The sequence below is a fragment of the Zonotrichia leucophrys genome, chromosome 15, assembly GCF_028769735.1.
Source record: "Zonotrichia leucophrys gambelii isolate GWCS_2022_RI chromosome 15, RI_Zleu_2.0, whole genome shotgun sequence".
Classification (NCBI taxonomy): Eukaryota; Metazoa; Chordata; class Aves; order Passeriformes; family Passerellidae; genus Zonotrichia; species Zonotrichia leucophrys.
This window is the reverse complement of record NC_088185.1, coordinates 9,411,033-9,430,697: the sequence shown is the minus strand read 5'-3', so window position 1 is coordinate 9,430,697 and position 19,665 is coordinate 9,411,033. Positions and strand designations below refer to the sequence as shown.

The 19,665-nt window shown below is 49.4% G+C and overlaps 1 protein-coding gene across 3 annotated transcripts in view; it reads right to left on the bottom strand.

Moving 5' to 3' along the window:
- The window catches only part of TBX5 (T-box transcription factor 5), a 34,204-nt gene extending 14,825 nt beyond the window's left edge, over window positions 1–19,379 (bottom strand). The window contains exons 1-5 of one of the 3 annotated variants that reach the window (XM_064727088.1): window positions 19,288–19,379; window positions 16,635–16,754; window positions 15,392–15,539; window positions 13,190–13,342; window positions 4,613–4,704 (exon numbers count right to left, since the gene is read on the bottom strand). In XM_064727088.1, coding sequence (XP_064583158.1) covers window positions 4,613–4,704; window positions 13,190–13,342; window positions 15,392–15,539; window positions 16,635–16,754; window positions 19,288–19,379 — 605 coding nt within the window. Of the gene's footprint in view, window positions 1–4,612; window positions 4,705–13,189; window positions 13,343–15,391; window positions 15,540–16,634; window positions 16,755–17,433; window positions 17,546–17,642; window positions 17,779–19,287 lie in introns of those variants that run through there. The other 2 variants (XM_064727089.1, XM_064727090.1) reach the window with 2 other exon arrangements.
- Window positions 19,380–19,665: the final 286 nt, after the last annotated feature.

Sequence of the window (19,665 nt, the reverse complement as noted above, 5' to 3'; positions counted from 1 at the left end):
CTGGGATCAGTCCAGGCTGGGGATGAAATGATGGAGCAGCTCTGGGGAGAAGGGATTGAGGGTGCTGGTGGGGGAGAGCTGGACATGCCCCAGCACCCGAAAAACTTCCCATGTCCTGGGCTGCCTCCCCAGCATCATGGGCAGCAGGACAAGAGAGAGTTGCTCTGCCCCACTCAGGTGAGACCCCACCTGCAGAGCTGCCCCAGCCCTGGGCCCAGCACAGGGAGGACCTGGAGCTGCTGGAGCAAATCCAGGAGGCACCAGGATGGTCAGAGGGATGGAGCAGCTCTTCTGGGAGAGCTGAGATTGGAAATTGTCTCTGGAAAAGAGAAAGTTCCAGAGTGACCTACAAGAGAGTTGGAGAGACTGTTTACAAGAGCCTGGAGTGACAAGAAATGGGGAAATGGCTTCACATTGGCAGAATAGGTTTAAATGGGATATTTGAAAAAAATCCACCCCTGTGAGGGTGGTGAGGCCCTGGCACAGAGCGCCCAGAGAACCTGTGGGTGCACCTGGGAGTGTCCAAGGCCAGGCTGGACAGGGCTTGGAGCCAGCTGGGATGTGGAAGGTGTCCCTGCCCATGTCAGGGGTGGGATGAGATGGTCCTTAAGGTCCCTCCAACCCAAATCATTCCATGGTGATCCTGTGGCCTGTTAGCAACTCCTCTGAACAGTACAGCCCAAAGCCATCTCTGCAACCAACCCAAGAACCAGCAATGAATAGAACCAGGTAGAGACCAAGAGCTCTCATTACCAGGCAAATAAAAAGATAAATTTCTCCAGAAAAAGATGCTGGAGTAAGAGGAGCACAAGAGGAGCTGGAGAATGGATGTGGGCCAGAGGCAGCCCCTCATCCCTTCATGCTGGGCTGAGCTGCTGCTGATCAAACCCTGCTGCTCAGATCCCCAGAGGAAGATCAGTGACAGAAACTGCAGCTACCCTGTGTTTCTTGACTGGCTTTCTCACTTCAAAAAAGCTGTGAATAAGTGGGGTCTGCCCAGCTTCCCCTTTGGATTTCATCTGAATTCTGTCAAATTCTACACAACACATTTCAACCAGGACCAGGAATATTTCCTGGGGGATGTGGGCTGGAGGAAAGCATCCCCTCCCCAGCAGCTGTTATAGTGCCAAATCTCACACTGAAAACCTTTCAGACAGAGGGTGACCCCTGGGAGACTTCAGTGACAGAACCTGGGAAATGGGAGTGAGTTAAAGATGCAGTGAGAGGACACAAGAAGAATGAGGTGGTTTGCAGCAGACCAAAACTGATATGTTTGAGTCAGCCTGGTGCCCACCAGTCCAACAGGATGTTGGCATGCCAGGGAACACCAGAGCTCATCCATTTCTTCTGCTGGCACCCCAAAATGCACTGTCATCTCTGTCACGCTGGCTCTGACTCATGGAGCTGATTTTGTGTCCTCGGTGCCTGGCCCTGTTTCTGCTCTCAATGACACATGGGAATCTCTGGAATAATTCCTTTGGAGCCAAGAAGATTGCTGTGGATCAATGCCAGAGGCAGCAAACTGGCTCGTGATCCCTGACAGAGAAAACACAGCCACAACGTCAGACTGTGCTGTCGCTCTTCCCTGTCATGTGCAGCATTCTGGATTTTTTTGTCACTTTTCAAGGGCTCAGAGTACCCATCCAAGGAGCCAAGAGCCACCATTTCATGGCAGCATCATCCCCCTCAAAAGCCTTCCCAACAGAAGCTTCAAGGGTTGAACTGCATTAATTTACAAAATTAATTAAATTACAAAATAACCAGACTACCAGAAGCTCCTCAGCCCCCATAAGAACCACCACAGACAATGGGAGCTGCAGATGAGCAGCAAGAATTGCTTACAGGGTTGACCAGAATTGCTCCCTCACAGTGCTCCAGACCCACACATGTAGTAAACTCACATCCCTCTATGCATTTTCCTTCCTTTAAAATGTTTTGGGGTGTTTTTCCCTAATCAATAAAATAAAAAACTCAACTTCATGCTCAGAAAATTGAAAGCTTTGAGGAACCTCCTCTTCCCAGAGGGTCCATCCTACCAAAGAGGCTGAAGGCACCTCTTGTGCTTCAGGAAAGAAAGGCAGTGGGAGGAAAATGAACATTTACTGGAATCTGGGTCTCTCTGGAGCTCGTGGCTCCTCTTTTTCAATCAAACCCTCTCCTGAAAGTCTTCACACCACTCCTGAAAGAAGTTCTACCTGGACAGATTTATTAACATATTTCTGGGAAATAAGAGGAAAAAACCAACAAGGGAGGCCCTGGAAAGGAAAAAGCCATGGAGAGGGATGGACTCAAAGCCATGGTGAATGTCAGGTCAGAAGTTTCTGGTACAAAAGGCTCTGAACTGTTAAAAAATGTGGGGGTTTTCCAGATACTTTTTCATAATGAAGGAATAGCACTAAAAATGCACCCCACCATATTCTCCAAGGGCATAAATGGACATCATTCCCCTAAAACCAGGATAGACTGGTCCATCACTGGGAAACAACGTCATAAACATACATTTATATATTAAAATATATAAAATATAAATTTAATTACATTTTAATATATATTTATATGTTAAATCTATATAAACCCACAGAAGGCAGGGCATAGTTCTGCAACATTCTCAATCCTGAATGGTTCTTTATCTCATAGACACAACCTATTTTTTATAGCTACAATTTATTTATATATATAACTGATTTTATATATGGTTTTATATATTTTCATATATAATTTTGAATATATTCATATATCTACATAAAAAACCCACAAAGGTGGGCACATATTTGCAACCTTGAATGGGTCTTTATTTTACTATAATCATCTTATCCTGCCCTCCCTTAAAAAAAAATGCCACCTTTGTAAAGGCACACAGCCATTCCTCTGCTAAGTTATTAAAATGAACATCAGAAATTATCCAGTAAAGGCAAGGATTTTAACCCTTCCAGCCCTGAGTGGGTGTATTTATATATTCCAAGGGTTTCTGTTCCCTGCATCAGCGACCGCAGCCCCTGCATAAAAATGCCAATCAATTTTTAGCACGGGCTCAGTGTGGCTTGATGCCACGCTCTTCATATGGCACTGAGCCCTTCCTAAGAGTCCTCCCTGTTCCACCTCCTCCCTCCTGCTCCAAAAAAAAAAAAAAAACCCTTGAATCCAAACCTTCAAATCTTCCAGTGGCTGTAATGAAAGGGTGGTTTGGCAGCAAAAAGAATATTGGCAGGGGGGAGAACACATCATCACTCAAGTTGCAGTAGAAGCTGGGAGACTGGCACGGGGTGGGGGGAGCTATTTCAAGGGGTAGTGCCACCATAAATAAATAAATATTGACAGATCCTGCCAGGATCTGTTGGAAAGGGCAGGCAGGGAACACAGGGCACATTCAGGAGCCCACGGAGATGATTTGGATGGAGCAGATTAAGTGCCGCCTATACCTTTTTTGTACATCTATCTTGGCTTTTCTGGGGCTGAGTCTGATCATGTTTGTACACAGGAGGACATTTGCCCAGTTTGGGTGGGTTCCAGGCGTGTTTTCAGGATTGCAGGAGTTATTTGGTGCCTGACAGCACAATTTGCCTGGCTATGGAGAGCCACGCTCTCATCATCAACTACAACAAGCAGAAGTGACCACCTACAGCTGGCTCCTGGGTGGGCAGTAGGAAAAACCCTCCCATCAGAAGGTCCCAAAGCAGGTCCCTCCAGCAGGAGCCAGAGGATAAAGGATCTGAGTGGCTCCTCCCCTCCTGGAAAATGCTCTATTGAGAATCTCCATCTGTCTTAGCTAGGATCGCGGGCATGGCACCACTCCTGCAAAACATTTGCACCAGGAAGCAGCTTGACACATGGAGAAAGTTCCAAGTGAAGGGAAAAGCACGAAGTTAATTACCAGCAGGGCCTGACATTTAGAAAAGGACATTAAACAGGATTTTCAAACAAGATTTAGGCTTGCTTTTCAGCTTAAGTACTTGCAGCCAAACCCGAGATTCTGAAAGGCCTCCTCAGCCACCTGGCCCTGGAGATCCCAACATTTTCTAACCTTCCCTTCTTCAACCTGAAACCACCACACCTCTGCTGTTGCTCTGCACATCCAGAACCCAGCCAGCAAACACTCCCCTCCTGCCAATGCCCCTCCAAAGCCAGCAACAACAGAGCACAGGACTCTCCAGCACCACCTCCAGAGGCAGCTGGAGCAGGCTTAAAAACCCTACTCCCAAAACAAGGCTGGGAACTTTGTCTTTAAAGTACTGTCACCTGGGAGAAAGGAACACTGGTGGCCAGAGCTACTCCAAGTTTTTTAAAGGGTCTAAGTCCAGGTGCAGCCTCAGAGAGGAGAGTTTAGTACAAAGCTAAAGGTTGTTCTGGATGGGGACGTGTCTGAAAGAAATGCAAAGTCCCCATGGCCAAGACAGCATCCCACAAGTGAGCTCCTGCCTCTGCCACCCAGCAATTAAGGTGGGAGCACAAGGTCCAGGATTTTGGCCCCATGTCCTGGGAATATTTCAACAACCTGACGCAGAGCACCCATGCAGATGCCAAGGCACCATGTCCTGGCTCAGGGACATGCCAAGCAAAGCCCAGGTGGCTCTGGTGACCCTGGGAGAGTCCCCACGAGGGTGGCACACGTTACCTCTGCATCCTGGACATCCTGTGGAGCTCCATGTCATCGCTGCCACGGAAGCCTTTGGCGAAGGGGTTGTTCTCTATCTTCAGCTGGGTGATCTGAAAGGGAGGAAACGCAGCGGGGTCATGGCCAGGGACAGAGGGGACAGTGGTTATTAAACCCAAGGCAGGTGGGATGGGATGGAAAGTACAGCTTGCAGGAACTCCAGTCATCCCTCAGCTCAGGCACTGACCACTCCAGATGGGCCTTTCCCTGGAATGCTCCACAGGAAAATATCTCCTGTCAACAGCCGCTCGCTTCTCCCAGCCTTGTCCCATAACTAACATGTGGGACTGCTCACACACATTTTTCTCTGGAGAAAATCTGCTTTCTGAGAGTTTCATTTTGCTGTTGGGACAGAAAGGGCTTCACTGCTCCAAGGACCAAGGATGGAAGTTGGATCTGAACAAATCCCAACAAGTATTTTCTCATCAGTGCATAGGCAAGACCAAAACCTCCCCTCTCAGACCCTGCACCCTCTCTCCCAGCCCAGGGAATCTCACCCTTTGGGTGTTTCAGACCAGCTAAATGTGCTCCAGGTGCTCTGCATCTGCCATCCTGCCCCACAGCTGGCAGCACTGCATGGACTCATTACCTAAATTACTTTGAGGGCAACTTCACCTGTGACCATCCCCCAAACCCTGGGGGATTTTTTGTCTCCCCATCACTTCCAGTTCGCTCACTAAGTGAGCTACCTTGAGAGTAAAGTTTAACCAGATTAATCCCCTCAAACTCAACTTTGGTCCTCTTAAAGCATCTAAATTTAACATTTAAAGCAGCTTCTAGACAGACCATGCCCTTACCCAAGGACTGTGCTGCTCCAAGAGGTTCAATCCCTCCTGCACTACTTTTCCTGAGGGTTTTGGTGAGCAGGGCTTGTCATTTAAGCCAACATTCATTGTGGACCAGCAACACCCTCAGATTTTGTAAAAGCCCTGTGGATTTTGTAAAAGCTCTCTCTGCCCTGCCAAATCTGATGCAAATGCTTTGGTGCCTTGGCAGAAGAGGGCTGAGCCTGGACCAGGTGTGATATTGCTGCAAAGCCCCAAACTTTGGGCAGAAGAGGGGAAATTTCCCTTTTTTCCCCTCTTTTCTCCATCCCTGCCTGGCAGTCTGAGATCTCAGCAAGGAATCAGGAGAGACCCTTGCACAGGAGGAAAGACAACCTCATTTTGCACTGGAGGAGCTTCATGCTCTGACCAAGTTTTATGGAAACCCCATCCTTCCTTCCCATTGAGAGCTGGCCAAGGGGAAGGAAAGAGCTCAGGATCAAGGCAGGGAGAACAGAGAGAGGTTCATGCTCACAGAGTCAAGCACAAACAACCAGGCCCACCTCCCTGCCAAAATCCAGAGAGGAAAATCTGGCTCGCCCAGTGTCAATAGCAAACCTCGCCAGGTGTATGCACAACCAGATTATTTTGCTCTTTTCTTGTCTTTTTGCATATTTTTTTCCAAGAGCCACTTGTTTATTTGCCATTTTTTGCCTCATTCAGCCCCAAACTTCTCCCAGAGCACCCCACCACACTTACACTTATCTCCCCAGGCATTCCCATTAAATTAGGACCATACTTCAGCACATAAACAAGCCCTTGGCACTTTTGGCACTTTTTTTTTTTTTTTGTCCCTCATTTCAGATTTCAAAGAGAAGGGTAAACAAACAATCTTTTGGGGTCAATTTGCCAGTTGAGCCATTCTCTAGCAATAAAACAGAGGTGTATTTTGTAATTAAAAGCCCTGAATTATTACACAACCAGCTGTGTATTTTGCAAAGCAACTGCCTATCGGTTTGAAGGTGGTGACTCTTCTAGAATGAATAATAGGCATTATTCAACATTTTGAATGTTCCTGAAGCCCTGTAAATGTAGGAGTTGTCCTCCCTTGCCGACCCCAATGGCAATATTTGCTCACATAAGTGAAGTCCTTCAGTGAGTGAGGATTTACAGGATTGGCACCAGCACACAAAGGCACAAAGGGCCGGATTCATCCCAACCTGACCGAAGGCATTTTAACCAAGGCGCCTGCACTGGGAGCCTCAGCTCCCTGCTGGAATCAAGGGAGGGACATGGGGACTGCCAGAGGGCTCTGGGGTGGGTGGCAGTGCCTTCACAGGTCCCCAGTGCACTCTGGTCACTGCAGGAGGAGCCAGCAGTGCTCCAGCCCCTCATTTAAACCCCTCAGTTGAATGCCCCATTTGATTCTTCAAGCTTTTAATGACCCACAAAATAGCAGCGAAAATATCAAAATGGAACCTCAATATTGCAAATCTGGTGGCTTAAAAGTCCCCTAACCCACACCAGGAACACACTTACAAGCAAAGGTGTTGATGCTGGTGGCCAAAAGCCCCAAGAGAATCACTGCCAACTTCAGCCTCCTTAAAATTAAGGATCTGCTGGATTGAAGGCATCTAAAAACCAGGGACTAAAGATTTAGAATTCATTCTCAGACCTTTGGTGTCATTCAGATGGATTGGAGCTCCCAGAACAAAGTTTCCCTCGGTGACAACTCATGGCATCCACCACCACAAAGCCAGGAGAGCCCAATTTAACAAAACTGTACACAACAAACTAGAAAACAAAGAAAAAGTTGGTGAATCCCTGCTTTAGCAAACAACCTGTGGAAGATATTTCATTTGGCCACTCTTTTACCTGACTTCCAAACTATTCCAGAGGTGGAAAAGCAAACTCAGTGGTGGAAATAACCTTCTTCTGGACCAGCTTTGCCACAGCAAAACTGAGTTTAATTGACTATAACTCACAGAGCGGGGAGCAGGGGGGGAGAAAAGCTGTCAGAAAGTCAAATGACAATTACCTCATGAAAAATAAAACAAAATACAACGTCCTGAGAGGTCATTAAGACAGAGTGCCCAGGGCTGAATTGTACAGCACAGGTTCAATAAAACTGAAGGGCTTTGTTTGGGTATTTGTTACTGACAGCAAAGTTTCCCTGGTTCTGAAAGTGCCACAGACCCTTGGAGAGCAGAGCTTTGCAGGGTGAAGCTTTCCAGATTTCCACTTTCCAGGGCTTGTCTGACCTATGGGTTCATCCTCACTTTAATGGGAAGTGACAGTTCCCAATGGAATTGGGAATCCCAAAGGAATCCCTGGGCTGCTCCCCTGCACTCCTTTCCCTGTGCTAATTGGCCACAAAGCTCTTCTGCTGAGACCTTCCCACCAGCATCCTTAGCTCCTGCAGGACAAAATTTACCTTTGCATGGAGTTAGGTCTCTCTGCTTTACTTCTTTTTCCTTTTCCACAGGCATGTATTTATATGGGATTTGTGCCTAAGGGCTCATGAATATGGCCAAAATCAAAACTACCATTTTGTATTACTTTTTATCAAAAACTTGCCATGATAAGATTTTTCTCAATTGTTTCTCACTTTAGAAGTTGTAACAAAGTTAAAACTTTGTGCTCCACACCAGGTGCTCTGGACTCTATTTTATTTACATATTTTGCTAGCAAGTTCTTTTTTTAAGGACTTAAGCTAAGGGAAAACACTTTACCCTGATCTTTTTGGGCTCTTCTGAAACTAAGAAGGGTTGGGCATTCTGGAAAAGGAATGCTCTGCAAGGAATGTGGATCCTGAATTTCTGAATTCTCACTCAGGTCTACTTAGAGAACTTAACACTGATTGGAGGGGTGGAAAAAATCCCCATTTAGTGATGAAGAGGCACAGGTGCTCACCCTAGAGAGGTGCAGAGCACTCATGGAGCTCCCCTCTCCATGGGATCCAGTTCTCCCTGGCAACAACAGGTGCCCGTGGTCCTGCTCAGGGTGGCACAGAGGGACCTGGATCTGGCAGTGCTGGCAGCCACAGGAGCTGCAGAGCACAGAGACTTCTCTGCCAGGCTCTCACATGGCCCAGGTGGGAACCAAGGAGAGAAACAGATGGAGCCAAGGTGGCTGCTGAGCCCAGGGAGGTGTGGGCCAGGCACAGGAGCTGGATGGGGAGCTGGGACTCTGAGCTCCAGGACAAGGGAGGGGGGAGTTCCTGGCAGAGGGGAGAAGATGCTGAACCCAAAGCAGTGAAGGAAATGGGAGGGACTGGGAGGCTGCTGGGAGGTGCTGGGGTGAGACAGAGGGGCTCACTGAGGAGCCTGCTGCCTGAACCGGGACACAAGGACCAAGGATGGGAACAGAGACCTGGCACTGAGCTTTGGGAAGGAGATGAGTCTGCAGGCAGGATGGTTGCCAGAACCAGGGGGTGTCTTGGCCAAACTGGAGGAGAGGGGCTGCTTTAAGAACCAAAAGGGTCAAGGGGCTTGGGGCTGGCTGAGCACCCCATCCCAGGGCTGGCAGGGAGCAGGGACAAGCCTGGGGACAGAAGGGGACAAGGTTGGGGACAAAATGAGACAAGACTGGGGACAAAAGGAGACAAGACTGGTTCACCCAGAGTTGTGAAGGACATGAGACCCCTGGAAGGAAGCACTGTCCCAGCAAGGCCTGGAACAACAGTAAGGATCATAAGGGGCCCCAGAGAGGGTCAGGGGGAGAGCAGCAGCTCCCTGCCATCCTCAGGTGCCCCAGAGCAGCAGCTCCCTGCATCCTCAGGTGCCCCAGGGCTGCACAGAAGCCACCAGTCTGGTGATGAAGAGGAGCTCCTTGGTGTCACTTGCTTAGCCCCAGGGAGCTCTGTCTCTCCCAGCACTTGGGGGACCCCTCTTTGGAGAGGAGTCTGCCCTGGGTAAGGAGAGGGGCTGTCCCCTCTTGCCAGCCAGATGGAGAAGCACAGGGACAGTGACCCCAGGCAGGGCAGGGAGAGCCTGGGGGCTGCACGGGGGAGTCCCATGAGATGCCAGCCAGGCCACCCCACTGGTGGCCTCTGCTGAAGGGGTGGAGGTGGCACCTGCAACCACAGACAGGGAAAATGGAGCTCTCAGGAGGAAACACGCACACCCAAGGACCTGCTCACCTCCAGCCCTCAAGGACAGTGACAAGAAGCCACATGCTCAGAGGGGACACCAGCTCTCCAGAACTGCCAGAGTGGAGCACCAGCTGACTCACCAGCATGATTTTAGCACTGGGTCTTTTTCTTTCCTTCCTTCTCCTTTTTCCTCCCTCCTTTTTCCTCCCCTTTTTAGGGGAAGGATGAACCTCTCTATTCAGAAATCCCACCAGATACCTGGCAGTGAATCCAGTCTTTGGCCATGCCCTGCCCTGCTCCTCCCTGGTGCACACAGCATTTCTGGGTGCCTGGAACATCCCACCCAGGGCTAACATTTCCTTAAAAGAATTTTGGCTACCAAGAATGTTAAATAACTTAGGGTGGGGAAAAAAAAAAATCAGCATAAAACCGGATATCCTGAGGGGGGGGAACCAATATAAAGCCCAAGCCCAGCTAAGGGGGAAAGTAGGTTGTAAAAATTAATGAGAATAATTGTTGTGAATTCTTGCTTTTGAAAGAACCCTCGTGAGGGGAGAACCTTAATTATTTCTGTCTATTAGGTTCATTTCCTGGTCCTAAGCAGAAAGCTCATACCTAATAAATATGAGCCAGCAACACAATGATTTAAGCTACAGCAAAATGGTGCTTAACTGCAGGGAAAGTTAATATTTGGGAATCAACCTGATTGCAAGCAGCCATTGTGTAAATGGCAAGGAAATGAAATGTGCATGTGACCTTTTTTAACACCTCAGTATTTCTGGGGTGTTTTCAAGGGTAGCAGAGAGGGGGGAGGTGACCAATGGAGCTGCTGACAACCACCCTGAAAACTTCACCAAAACTCTCTTCATAGCTTAAGCCTCTTTTTGGGGAGTAGGGCTGAGGAGAGGGAGATCCCAGGGTGCTTAAATATCTTTGCAGGCTGCCTAAAATATCAGGGGAAATAAGCACAAGCCCTACATTGGGATTGCAGCTGTGCTCTTGAAATAAATTGACCTATCTGGAAGCAGGCAGGTATTTCTATAAGCTGTGTAAGCATGGACTCACATGCATTTTGGGGTGAGTCACACAATTCATTCTGTAATAGAATTCAGCTCTAATAGAGCTCTTGAAACCTAAACCCCATGCAGGGGTGAATTTCTGTGTGTGTAAAATACATGGGTGTTTAAAACTCTGTGTAAAATATGTCAGAGGCTGGGTGGGATGGATGGGAAAGATTGCATGAGGGATGAGCTACAGGTGAGAGAGAAAAATGGGAAAAAAACCAGCAAGAGCTGGGGATGCCCCACACATGGGGGGCTGCCATCCTTTATGGCAGGGGGAATGCAGCCTGTGTTACAAGAGCAAAATCTGATTTTCCAAGCAACTTCAGCTGTGAAAGCTAAGCTCAGGTTTCAGCTGGTGGAAAAGACCCCAATTCCTCCACCTCAGCAGGGAGATGTTTCTCCTTGGCATTTGCATCACCCCCAATATCATTCCCTGTCTGCACTGGGGTGAGCTCCAGCTTTTATTCCCTTCCCTGCAGGGAGATGCCATTTAGGGAAGATCATCCCCTGGTTTATTTTTATGGCTCTATCTTTCCCAATTGGGATTTTATCCTGGGGCTCCAGCCCCTCTTTCCCTGTTCCCCCCCTGATTCTAAGCAGCACAGGGAGGAATGTGTGTGTCAGGGGGCAGAGGGATGTCAGAGCCTGTAAAACGTGTCAGGGGTGTGTAAAATGTGTCCTGGTGTGTCTGTGGGGATTCCTGCCTGTGTCAGATACACAGATGTCATTTCTTATCAAACAGATGTTGCTGATTTACAATCAAATATTCCTGCTCCTCCTAGCATGGCAGTTTTCCCAAACTACTGTACTTACATGTTCCTGCTTTGCTTTAGTTTTATTTGCATGATCATTTCTTTTCCTATAAACCAGCCCCGTTTTTCTTCAAAGGAGATCAGCTCCATTCACGTCTGTTTTCTGCTGGGGAAATGCCTTTAAAGCAGGCAGTGTGTCCTGTTTTATTAACTCCCACTTCTATTAATATTATATTCTTTCTGCAAATCCATCAAGGAGAAGTTAAACTTGATTTTATAGCATCCACAGTGGAGTTATAATTTAAGGCATAATTTGGCAAAGACTCAATTTGGATTGGGTTTGCTTGTCCCAGCCGTGCCAGCAGCTCCTATTTTAAAGGGCAGGGAAGTATTTTCCTTTCTCCTTAGTTATGGTGGAACACACTTTCTTCTCCAGCCCAGCTCTGCTCTCTGCAGCCTGCTGGTCAGCTGATGGATGGAGGAAATGCAATCATTTCACACAGCTTTAGGAACCTGCATTTCCAGGAAAGCATCCAGGATTTCTTTGGGGTGCTCAATGACTTTTCTCTGTTTGAGAAACAATTATTCTATGGGGTACAAAGGAGCCATCCTACCTGCCTGTAATACAAGTTTATAGTAAGTGCTTTTCATGTGATTGGGAGAGGAATTTGCTTTTTTGCTGAAAGAAATTGCATTTTCGTGGGGCTGTGGCAAGGGACAGTTGGTGAAAGATTCATCTGTGGAGAATCACCCTGCCTTCAACACTCAGCCTTCCTCCTCCTCCTCCTCCCGTGCTGGGTGGGGAAGCAGCGGGCTCCTCACGGAGGGGCAGCGACAGCACCAAGAAAACCCTTATTCCACCCAAGCCAGCACAAGACAAGCCCATCCCGTTATTCTCGTGCTTTGTTTGCTGATCCCGGGGCTGAGCCTCCCTTTCCTGGCCGGGCCTCCCGGCTGCCGAGCCCGCAGCCCCCGTGGGCAGCCGGGTTATCAGCGCCCGGCCGCGAGGGGAGCGCCCGGCTCCCTCCTCCAGATTAGGAGCCTTTGACCCACGGCGAGGGGGGAAGATAAAGCAAACTTCCTCGGTTGGATGTCTCCGTGTGAGCAAAGCATCCTGGTGAGCTCATTCCCCCCTCCCCGGCTCGCCCCGAGCCTGGATTTGGATGCTTTGTGCGGCCAGGAATAACAGAGGGGATGGGATGGGAGAGGGGAAAGGGGAAGGGAGGAGGAAAATGAGTGAGGGAGAGGAAAGGACAAGAAGAAAGGACAAGAGGACAAGGAGAGGAAAAAGAAGGAGAAGAGAAAGGACAAGGAAAGAAAGAGAAGAGAAATGAGAAGGAAGGATAGGAAAAGGAGAAAGGACAAGGGGACAAGCAGAGGAAAGAAAGGGGAAGAGAAAGGGGAAGGAAGGAAAGGAAAAGGAGAAAGGAGAGGAAAAAGAAGGAAAGGAAAAAGAGAAAGGACAAGGGGATGAGGAGAGGAAAAACAAGATGACAAGGAGAGGAAAGAAAGGGAAAGAGAAAAGGGAAAGAAGGAAAGGAAAAGGAGAAAGGACAAGGAGACAAGGAGAGGAAAGAAAGGGGAAGAGAAAGGAGAAGGAAGGAAAGGAAAAGGACAGGGAGGAGAGAGTAGGAGAAGAAAGGACAAGGGGACAAGGAGAAGAAAAGGAAAAGGAAGTGGCAAAGGAAGTGGAGAAGGCAAAAGGAGAGGAAAAAGGAGGGGAAAAGAAGTGGAAAAGGAAGAAAAGGGGGAAAGAAAAAGAAGGGGTGAAAGAAGAAGCAGGGAGGGAAGAGGGGCTGAGTGTCTCAGGAAGAGGGAAGGAGCGGGATGCGGTTTGCAGGGCGGGGGCCGGCCCAGCCCCTCACCTTGTGGTTTTGGTAGGAGGTGACGGCGATGAAGGCGGTCTCCGGGAAGACGTGGGTGCAGAAGGCGGTGTTCTTGGAGCCGAAGCCGTTGTTCTCGTCCGCTTTCACGATGTGAAGCCGGGGCTGGTACTTGTGCATGGAGTTCAGGATGATCTGGGCAGGGGGAGAAGGAGAGGACATCCCGTGGGAATGGAGGGGGCACAGCACGGCGCACCACCCCTTCCCAGGGCAGGAGGAGAAGGACACACACCAGCAGGAACCCGCAGTCCCTTCCCCAGAATGTTTGCCCTTTTCAGGAGCCCCTTCCCCAAAATGTTTGCCCTTTTCAGGAGCCCCTTCGAAGGGCAGATAGAGGTGCTGGGTAGGGGCACGGATCTCCCCAGAAACTCGGGAGATTTTCTCGAGGAGAAAATTCGCGAATAATAAATGGTAGGCACGTCCAGGAGCCCAGTAGGGCCGGGAGGTGCTGTCAAAGGTGCTTCCTCACCTGCTCCCCCTACACAAACCCCTGAGGGGCCAAAGCTGCTCCCCCAACACGCATTGGGGGCAATGGGGGTATCTCAACACCTCCACCCCATCTCAGGGAGGGTAAAGAGAGCAGAAAGGGCGAGGGAAGAGAGCTGGGGGGATTTTGGGGTTTAGGGACATCTCTCCCGCACAGGACGGTGGCGGGGCCGGGAGGTTCCAGATAAAGAGCGGGCCCTGCTCGGTACCGGGTTAATCCCGGGGGAGGATGGGGGCCGGCGGGGGGCCGCTCGGGCCCGATAATGACTGCCGGACCCTGGCGACAGCGAGACGCAGCGCGTCCCGCCGCCGCCTCCCCCGTCCCGGGGGTTTAAGCAAATTGCTTTGACATCCAGGAAAGTCGTAGACATCAACGGTGAACGATCTAATGGTTTTTAATTTCATTACAGCGACTCTAATTGAGAGGCTCCTGGCGCAGCTCCTCCTCTGAAGTCCCTTATTGTCCCTTCAGCGTCTTGGGTTTGTTTGGAGGGACTTTTTCCCCAGAGCCGCCTGTTCCCAGCGGGGATGCCTGGCCCCTTCCCCCCGGGCCGGATCCCCAAAAGCACCCCCGGGGCTGGGATGGGTTCCCCTGGCTGCGCTGCTTCCCTCCCTGTTCCCGCAGGAAAATTCCTGATCCCTGGGAAGCAGCCCCTGCAAACCCCTTCTGCAGCAGCTCCATTAGAATTAAAATAAAATTCGAATTATAAAAAGAAAAATTCGAATTATAAAAAGAACAAGGAAATCAAGCCCCGCAAATGGAGGTGCAAAGGAGCGCTTGTAAATGATGCTCAGCATTAGGGTGGGCTCGGGACTCTGCTGGCTCCTCTCCCCTAAAGCCCTCTCACTTCTTGGCTACCACGTGGGCGAGGATTTAATAGCACAAAATTTATCATTAAAAAGCGAAGAAGAAGAAAAAAAAACAGCTTGGAAAAAATGAAACTGAAGTGTTGAAACGAGACTGGAGAAAAATCCACTCTTGGAAAGGGCTGGCGGGGTCTGGAGTCACATATTCGTTCAATTATATGTTTTATATATATATATACACACACATATATATATTTTATTCATATATATTTGCTCAGAGGAACTCACATCTTTGGAGACCTTCGAAGGAGGGCTGTTCCTGGCTGCAGAATTCATACAAATTTTCACGGCCCCACGAGTCTCACAAAGACTTTTTTAATGCCCAAGAAGTTCTAGCGGGACTTCAATTTCTCTAATTGTCCTTAATTATTGTTATTTTCCTTTTTTTTTTTTTTTTTTTTTTTTTTTTTTTTTTTTTTTTTTACTTCCTGATCGAGGATCCACATCGTTTTAGGTCCTATTTCCTCCGCTAATTATGCCTGATTGATTTTACCTGTTAGGCAAATTCCCGGAGGCAGCGGGCGGATTTTAACGATTGGGGACTCCCCATGAGATAAAAATCCGAGTGCCCAAATTCTCAGTGAAGCCGGGACAGTTTCACCCACTCGCCAACTCCAGGCCCCGGGGGTCTGCCATCAATTCCCACGAAATTTAAGGTTCATTTTTGGCTTTATTTAAGGCTTTTATTTTTGGGGGGTCCTCAGTGGGGTTCACCCCGCTCTCCCAGGGGTGAATAACACCCCAGCACCCTGGGTTTGAGTGTGGGTGACACTGTCACGGCCTCGGTGACAGGGGACAGCACGGTGCCCTTGTCCCAGCCGCGGCACTTACATGTCCGAAGGGGTCCAGGTGGTTGTTGGTGAGTTTGAGCTTCTGGAAGGAAACCAGCTGCCTCATCCAGTGCGCTCCGGTGGCGGGGGAGTCGGGGTGCACGTACAGCCTGCCGGGCATGGCCGGCTCTGCCTTGCCTGTCACCGACCTGCGGGGGACACGGGGCTGGGCTGCGGCCGCCTGGGGACGGCCCGTGGGCTCCTGCTCCCTTCAGTCCCCTCCTGTGGGCTCCTGTTCGCGGCCATCCCCTCCTGGGGCTCCTGCTCCGTCTGTCCTTCCTAGGGTCTTATCCCTCAGTCCCTTTTGGGCTCCTGCTCCCCGTCCATCCCTCTTGCTCCTGCCCGTCCATCCCTCTTGGATACTGTCCCTTCCTAGGGTCCGTCCGCCATCCTCTTCTGGGCTCCTGCTCCCCGTCTGTCCCTTCTTGGGGTTCCTATCCCCATCCGTCCCCTCCGTGGGCTCTGTCCCACTATCCCTTGGGTTCCTACTCCCGTCATCCCTTTTGGGGTCCCTGGTTCCCGACCATCCTCTTTGGGGTTCCTGCTCCCTATCGTCCCCTCCGTGGGCTCCTGCTCCCCCTCTCTCCCTTCCTGGGGTTCCTGCTTCCATCTATCCCCTCCCGTGGGCTTCTGCTCCCCATCCATCCTCTCTTGGGGTTCCTGCTCCCCGTCTGTCCCTTCCTGGGGCTCCTGCTCCCTTCAGTCCCCTCTTGGGGTTCCTGCTCCCGTCCATGCCCTCCCGTGGGTTCCAGCTGCCCCTCCGTCCCCTCGCACCCAGGTACCCCGTGCCGGGGAGAAGGAGAAAAGGCATTTCCAGCACGGCTGGCTCGGGGAATTACTGAGCTCTCTGGCACCTTTCCCGTCGGAGATGGCTCTCGCCGCTCGCCCGTTTAACCCCATCCTTCCCCCTTTCCCTAATTACGGCCAGGAGCAAAGAATCAATCCTAAAAATTTTCCTGCCCGGCGATATTCCCTTCCTTAATATAATTAAAACATCAGCTCCAGAATAGTGAATAATTTCGTCGTCAAACAGGATTCGTTAATTGCGACAGAATTCCTGCTGTTTTCCCCTTTTTTGGATGCATTTTTGTCCCAGGGGCTGTGGTAACACCCTACTATGCCCAGGTGAGGCTCCTGCAGCCCAACCTTTTGCACGGAAAAAGAAGGACGAGCCGCTGATTGAAGGATTTCTCCCACCTCGGGCAGCCCCAGAGGTCTCGTCCCTGTCCCCCAGGCGTGCCTACCATTTGTTATCCGCGAATTTGTATCTGTGGTCATCCGCCGGTACGATATCCATCAGCAGGATGTACTTCGTCTTTGGATTGAGTCCAGTGACCTTCACTTTGTAGCTGGGGAACATTCGCCTGTTGAAGAAATAAATAAATAAATATAAGTAAAAAAACAAAGTTTGCCAGGGTGGTTTCGTGTGTGCGAGGAGGAGACATTGGAGGGAACATTTAACATTTAACAAAAGGGTTAAACCCCGGTCCCAGGTGGATCTTCCCCACCGTCCCCTTGGTGTATGGGACAGGTTTGGGTGGTGCTGGGTCCCATCCAGGCAAACCGGGTGATTTATCAAAGCAAAATCGGAATTTCGAGGCTGGCGGCTTTGTTTATTCACCTCCTCGTGTATCTGTTAATCTATTCGTATTTTTACTAATTATTTCTTTCACCAAAGTTTTGAATCTCCGTTTTTTGGAACAAATCTGAGCGTGAGAACTTTTGGAAGCAAGTTACTTCCCTCCCTCCATAAACCGCTGGAACAGGAGAGGAAATTTGCCAAAAAAAAAGTTTTAAAATAAAAGTTACAATATAGATACTCCTATAAAAATTATATTTATATATCTTTCTATAAATGTATATGTTTATAGAAATATGTTCTCATATATTACATATATAGAAATATAAACATTTTAAAGAAATTTATATGAACACCTCGAGGTTCTAGGGGACAGATACGGAGCAAAAAACCTGCACACACTCAGGTGGAAGAGAAAATCCATGAACAGCCGTGCAATCACCCCGAGACAGCAGCAAACACACCTGACAAATCCTTGGAAACCCTCGGATACACACAAGGCAGGGGCTTTTCGAAATATTTTCCATTACTGCAAGGCAGGCACTTAAACCACTGCTGTTATTTTAGTTCGAGCTTTCCAAATATTTAAAAATAAAGCAGTTGAAAATGGAGCCCTGGACTTAAAACACGCATAAACAACAAAAAAAATCCAAAAAAAAGAAAAGTCCCACACCTCTAAAAATACCGCGCTCTTCTCCGAGGCTCGGGATCTTATCGCTGCCGTAGGGCACCTGGGCTGGGCTTTAATTCGGCTCTAAAAAGTTGTAGGGGGGGCGAAAAGCGCCCAACGAAGGAAGCGAGTGTTGAACTTAAACTCTTTAAGGGAGAAGAAACCAAATTCCAGCTGGAGATTAATCTGTAACTCCATGGAAAACACCTGAGCAGCGTGACCAGGGACTTGAACGAGAACCACGGGCAAGGATGTAAATAAGGAAACCGAGCCCGCATCTCCCCTCGAGCCCTGCCTGTAAATGTCTCTTTTATTGCCCTCCAGATGAGATCTCTGTCCACAGAGATTTTTGTTTGAAATTTCTGCAAGGTGGTTTCTGTCTCCCTTCGGAGTTGGAATTTTTTTTTTTTTTTTTTGTCCCTGTGAACCGGGGTTTTTATCGGGATATCCCAACCCCGACTCCATCCCATGTCCCCTTGGCCACAAACCCCTCTCAAATCCATTTTTGCAGCAGCGAGGTTCAAGGGGAAGGCGAGATCCATTCGCTAAAACTTTACCCAACCAGCTCGGTATTTATTTTTCCCCTCCCTCTTCAGGCAAATACAACAAATACCAGCTGACAGAGCAAAATGAAAGTTTCATTCTGCCCTGTTGATTGCATCCCTACAATCTGAAACTATTCCTACACGTGGAGGCTTTTTTCCTTTTTATCCAAGAATTCTAATTGAAAATCACAACGAAAAATCCTCCCTCGGGCTGCCCCCAATTTGTTGATAGGACTGGAGAGACTTTTTTACTGCGTCTCGCTGGCCACTCTTCAATTTAACAACCCTCCACCACGTTAATATGCAGGATAATGTTAAATCCCCTCAAAAATACCCTCGTCCGCATATAAATATCTGCGGATCAGGTTTACACGGCCGGTCATGGAATCGATTAAACCCCAATAAAGTTGGATTTGCAAGGCTGCATATTTTGCCGCACACCCACGCAGATAAACACCCGCACAGAAACACACCCACATGATATTTATTTGCGGACGCATCTATCTCTGCATCTAAACAGCTTTTTTATCTCTCTTTAAACAGTAGCTTAAGACCGCCTCGACTTTTAAAAGGGGTGAAGTGGCTGAGATGGGAATATTCGCTCCAGAGTGAGCAGAAATAAATAAAAAACTCTGTAAAATGGCATAAAACTTTGGGGGGCAAGCAGAAGAGCCAAATTGCATCAATAATAATAATAATAATAATAATAATAATAATAATAATAATAATAATAATAATAATAATAATAATAATAATAATAATATAATATGGCCCAGCGAGCTGCTCTAAACAAAGTTTGCTTTTTGGCCAAGTGGTTGCAACTCGCGTTCGCCTGGAAAGTTTCCAAAGGCCTGAAGTCGGAATTAATGACCCAACTGTTCTGGTTGAGAAAGAAGCCAGAAGAAACAATTTCTGCCGCCTCTCTGCAGGCAGGGAGGGCTCTGCACGGCCGGCCAGTGGCACACACACACACACACACACGGACACCAGAGGTGTGACCGTCCCCGGACCAGGGAGGTGCCCGGTGCCCCCATCCAGGCTGGGGTGTCCCCCTGTCCGTCCCCGCAAACACCGAGGGCACCGCGGAGTCCCCCTGCTCTTACCTGCCGGCCTTGGTTATGATCATCTCCGTGCCCACCTCGTGGAACTTCAGCCACAGCTCGCGTTCGTGCAAAAACACCTTGATGCCCTCCATGCCCTGCGGAGCGGGGAGGCACAGAGCGTCACCTCAAGGGCAGCGGGGACAGCCCCGAGGGGAGCGGGGACAAACCCGAAAGCCATGGGGACAAACCCGAGGGGAGCCGGGACAGCCCTGAGGGCAGCGGAGACAGCTCGGAGAGCAGCGGGCACAGCCCCGAGGGCAGCCGGGCCCCGCACGGCCCCGCACGGCCCAGCCGGGAGCTGGCCGGGGAAGGCCGGGCTCTGCGGGCCGAGCTCGGGGCACTCCCGGGATAATCCTGCCCAAAGCCGGCCGCAGGGTT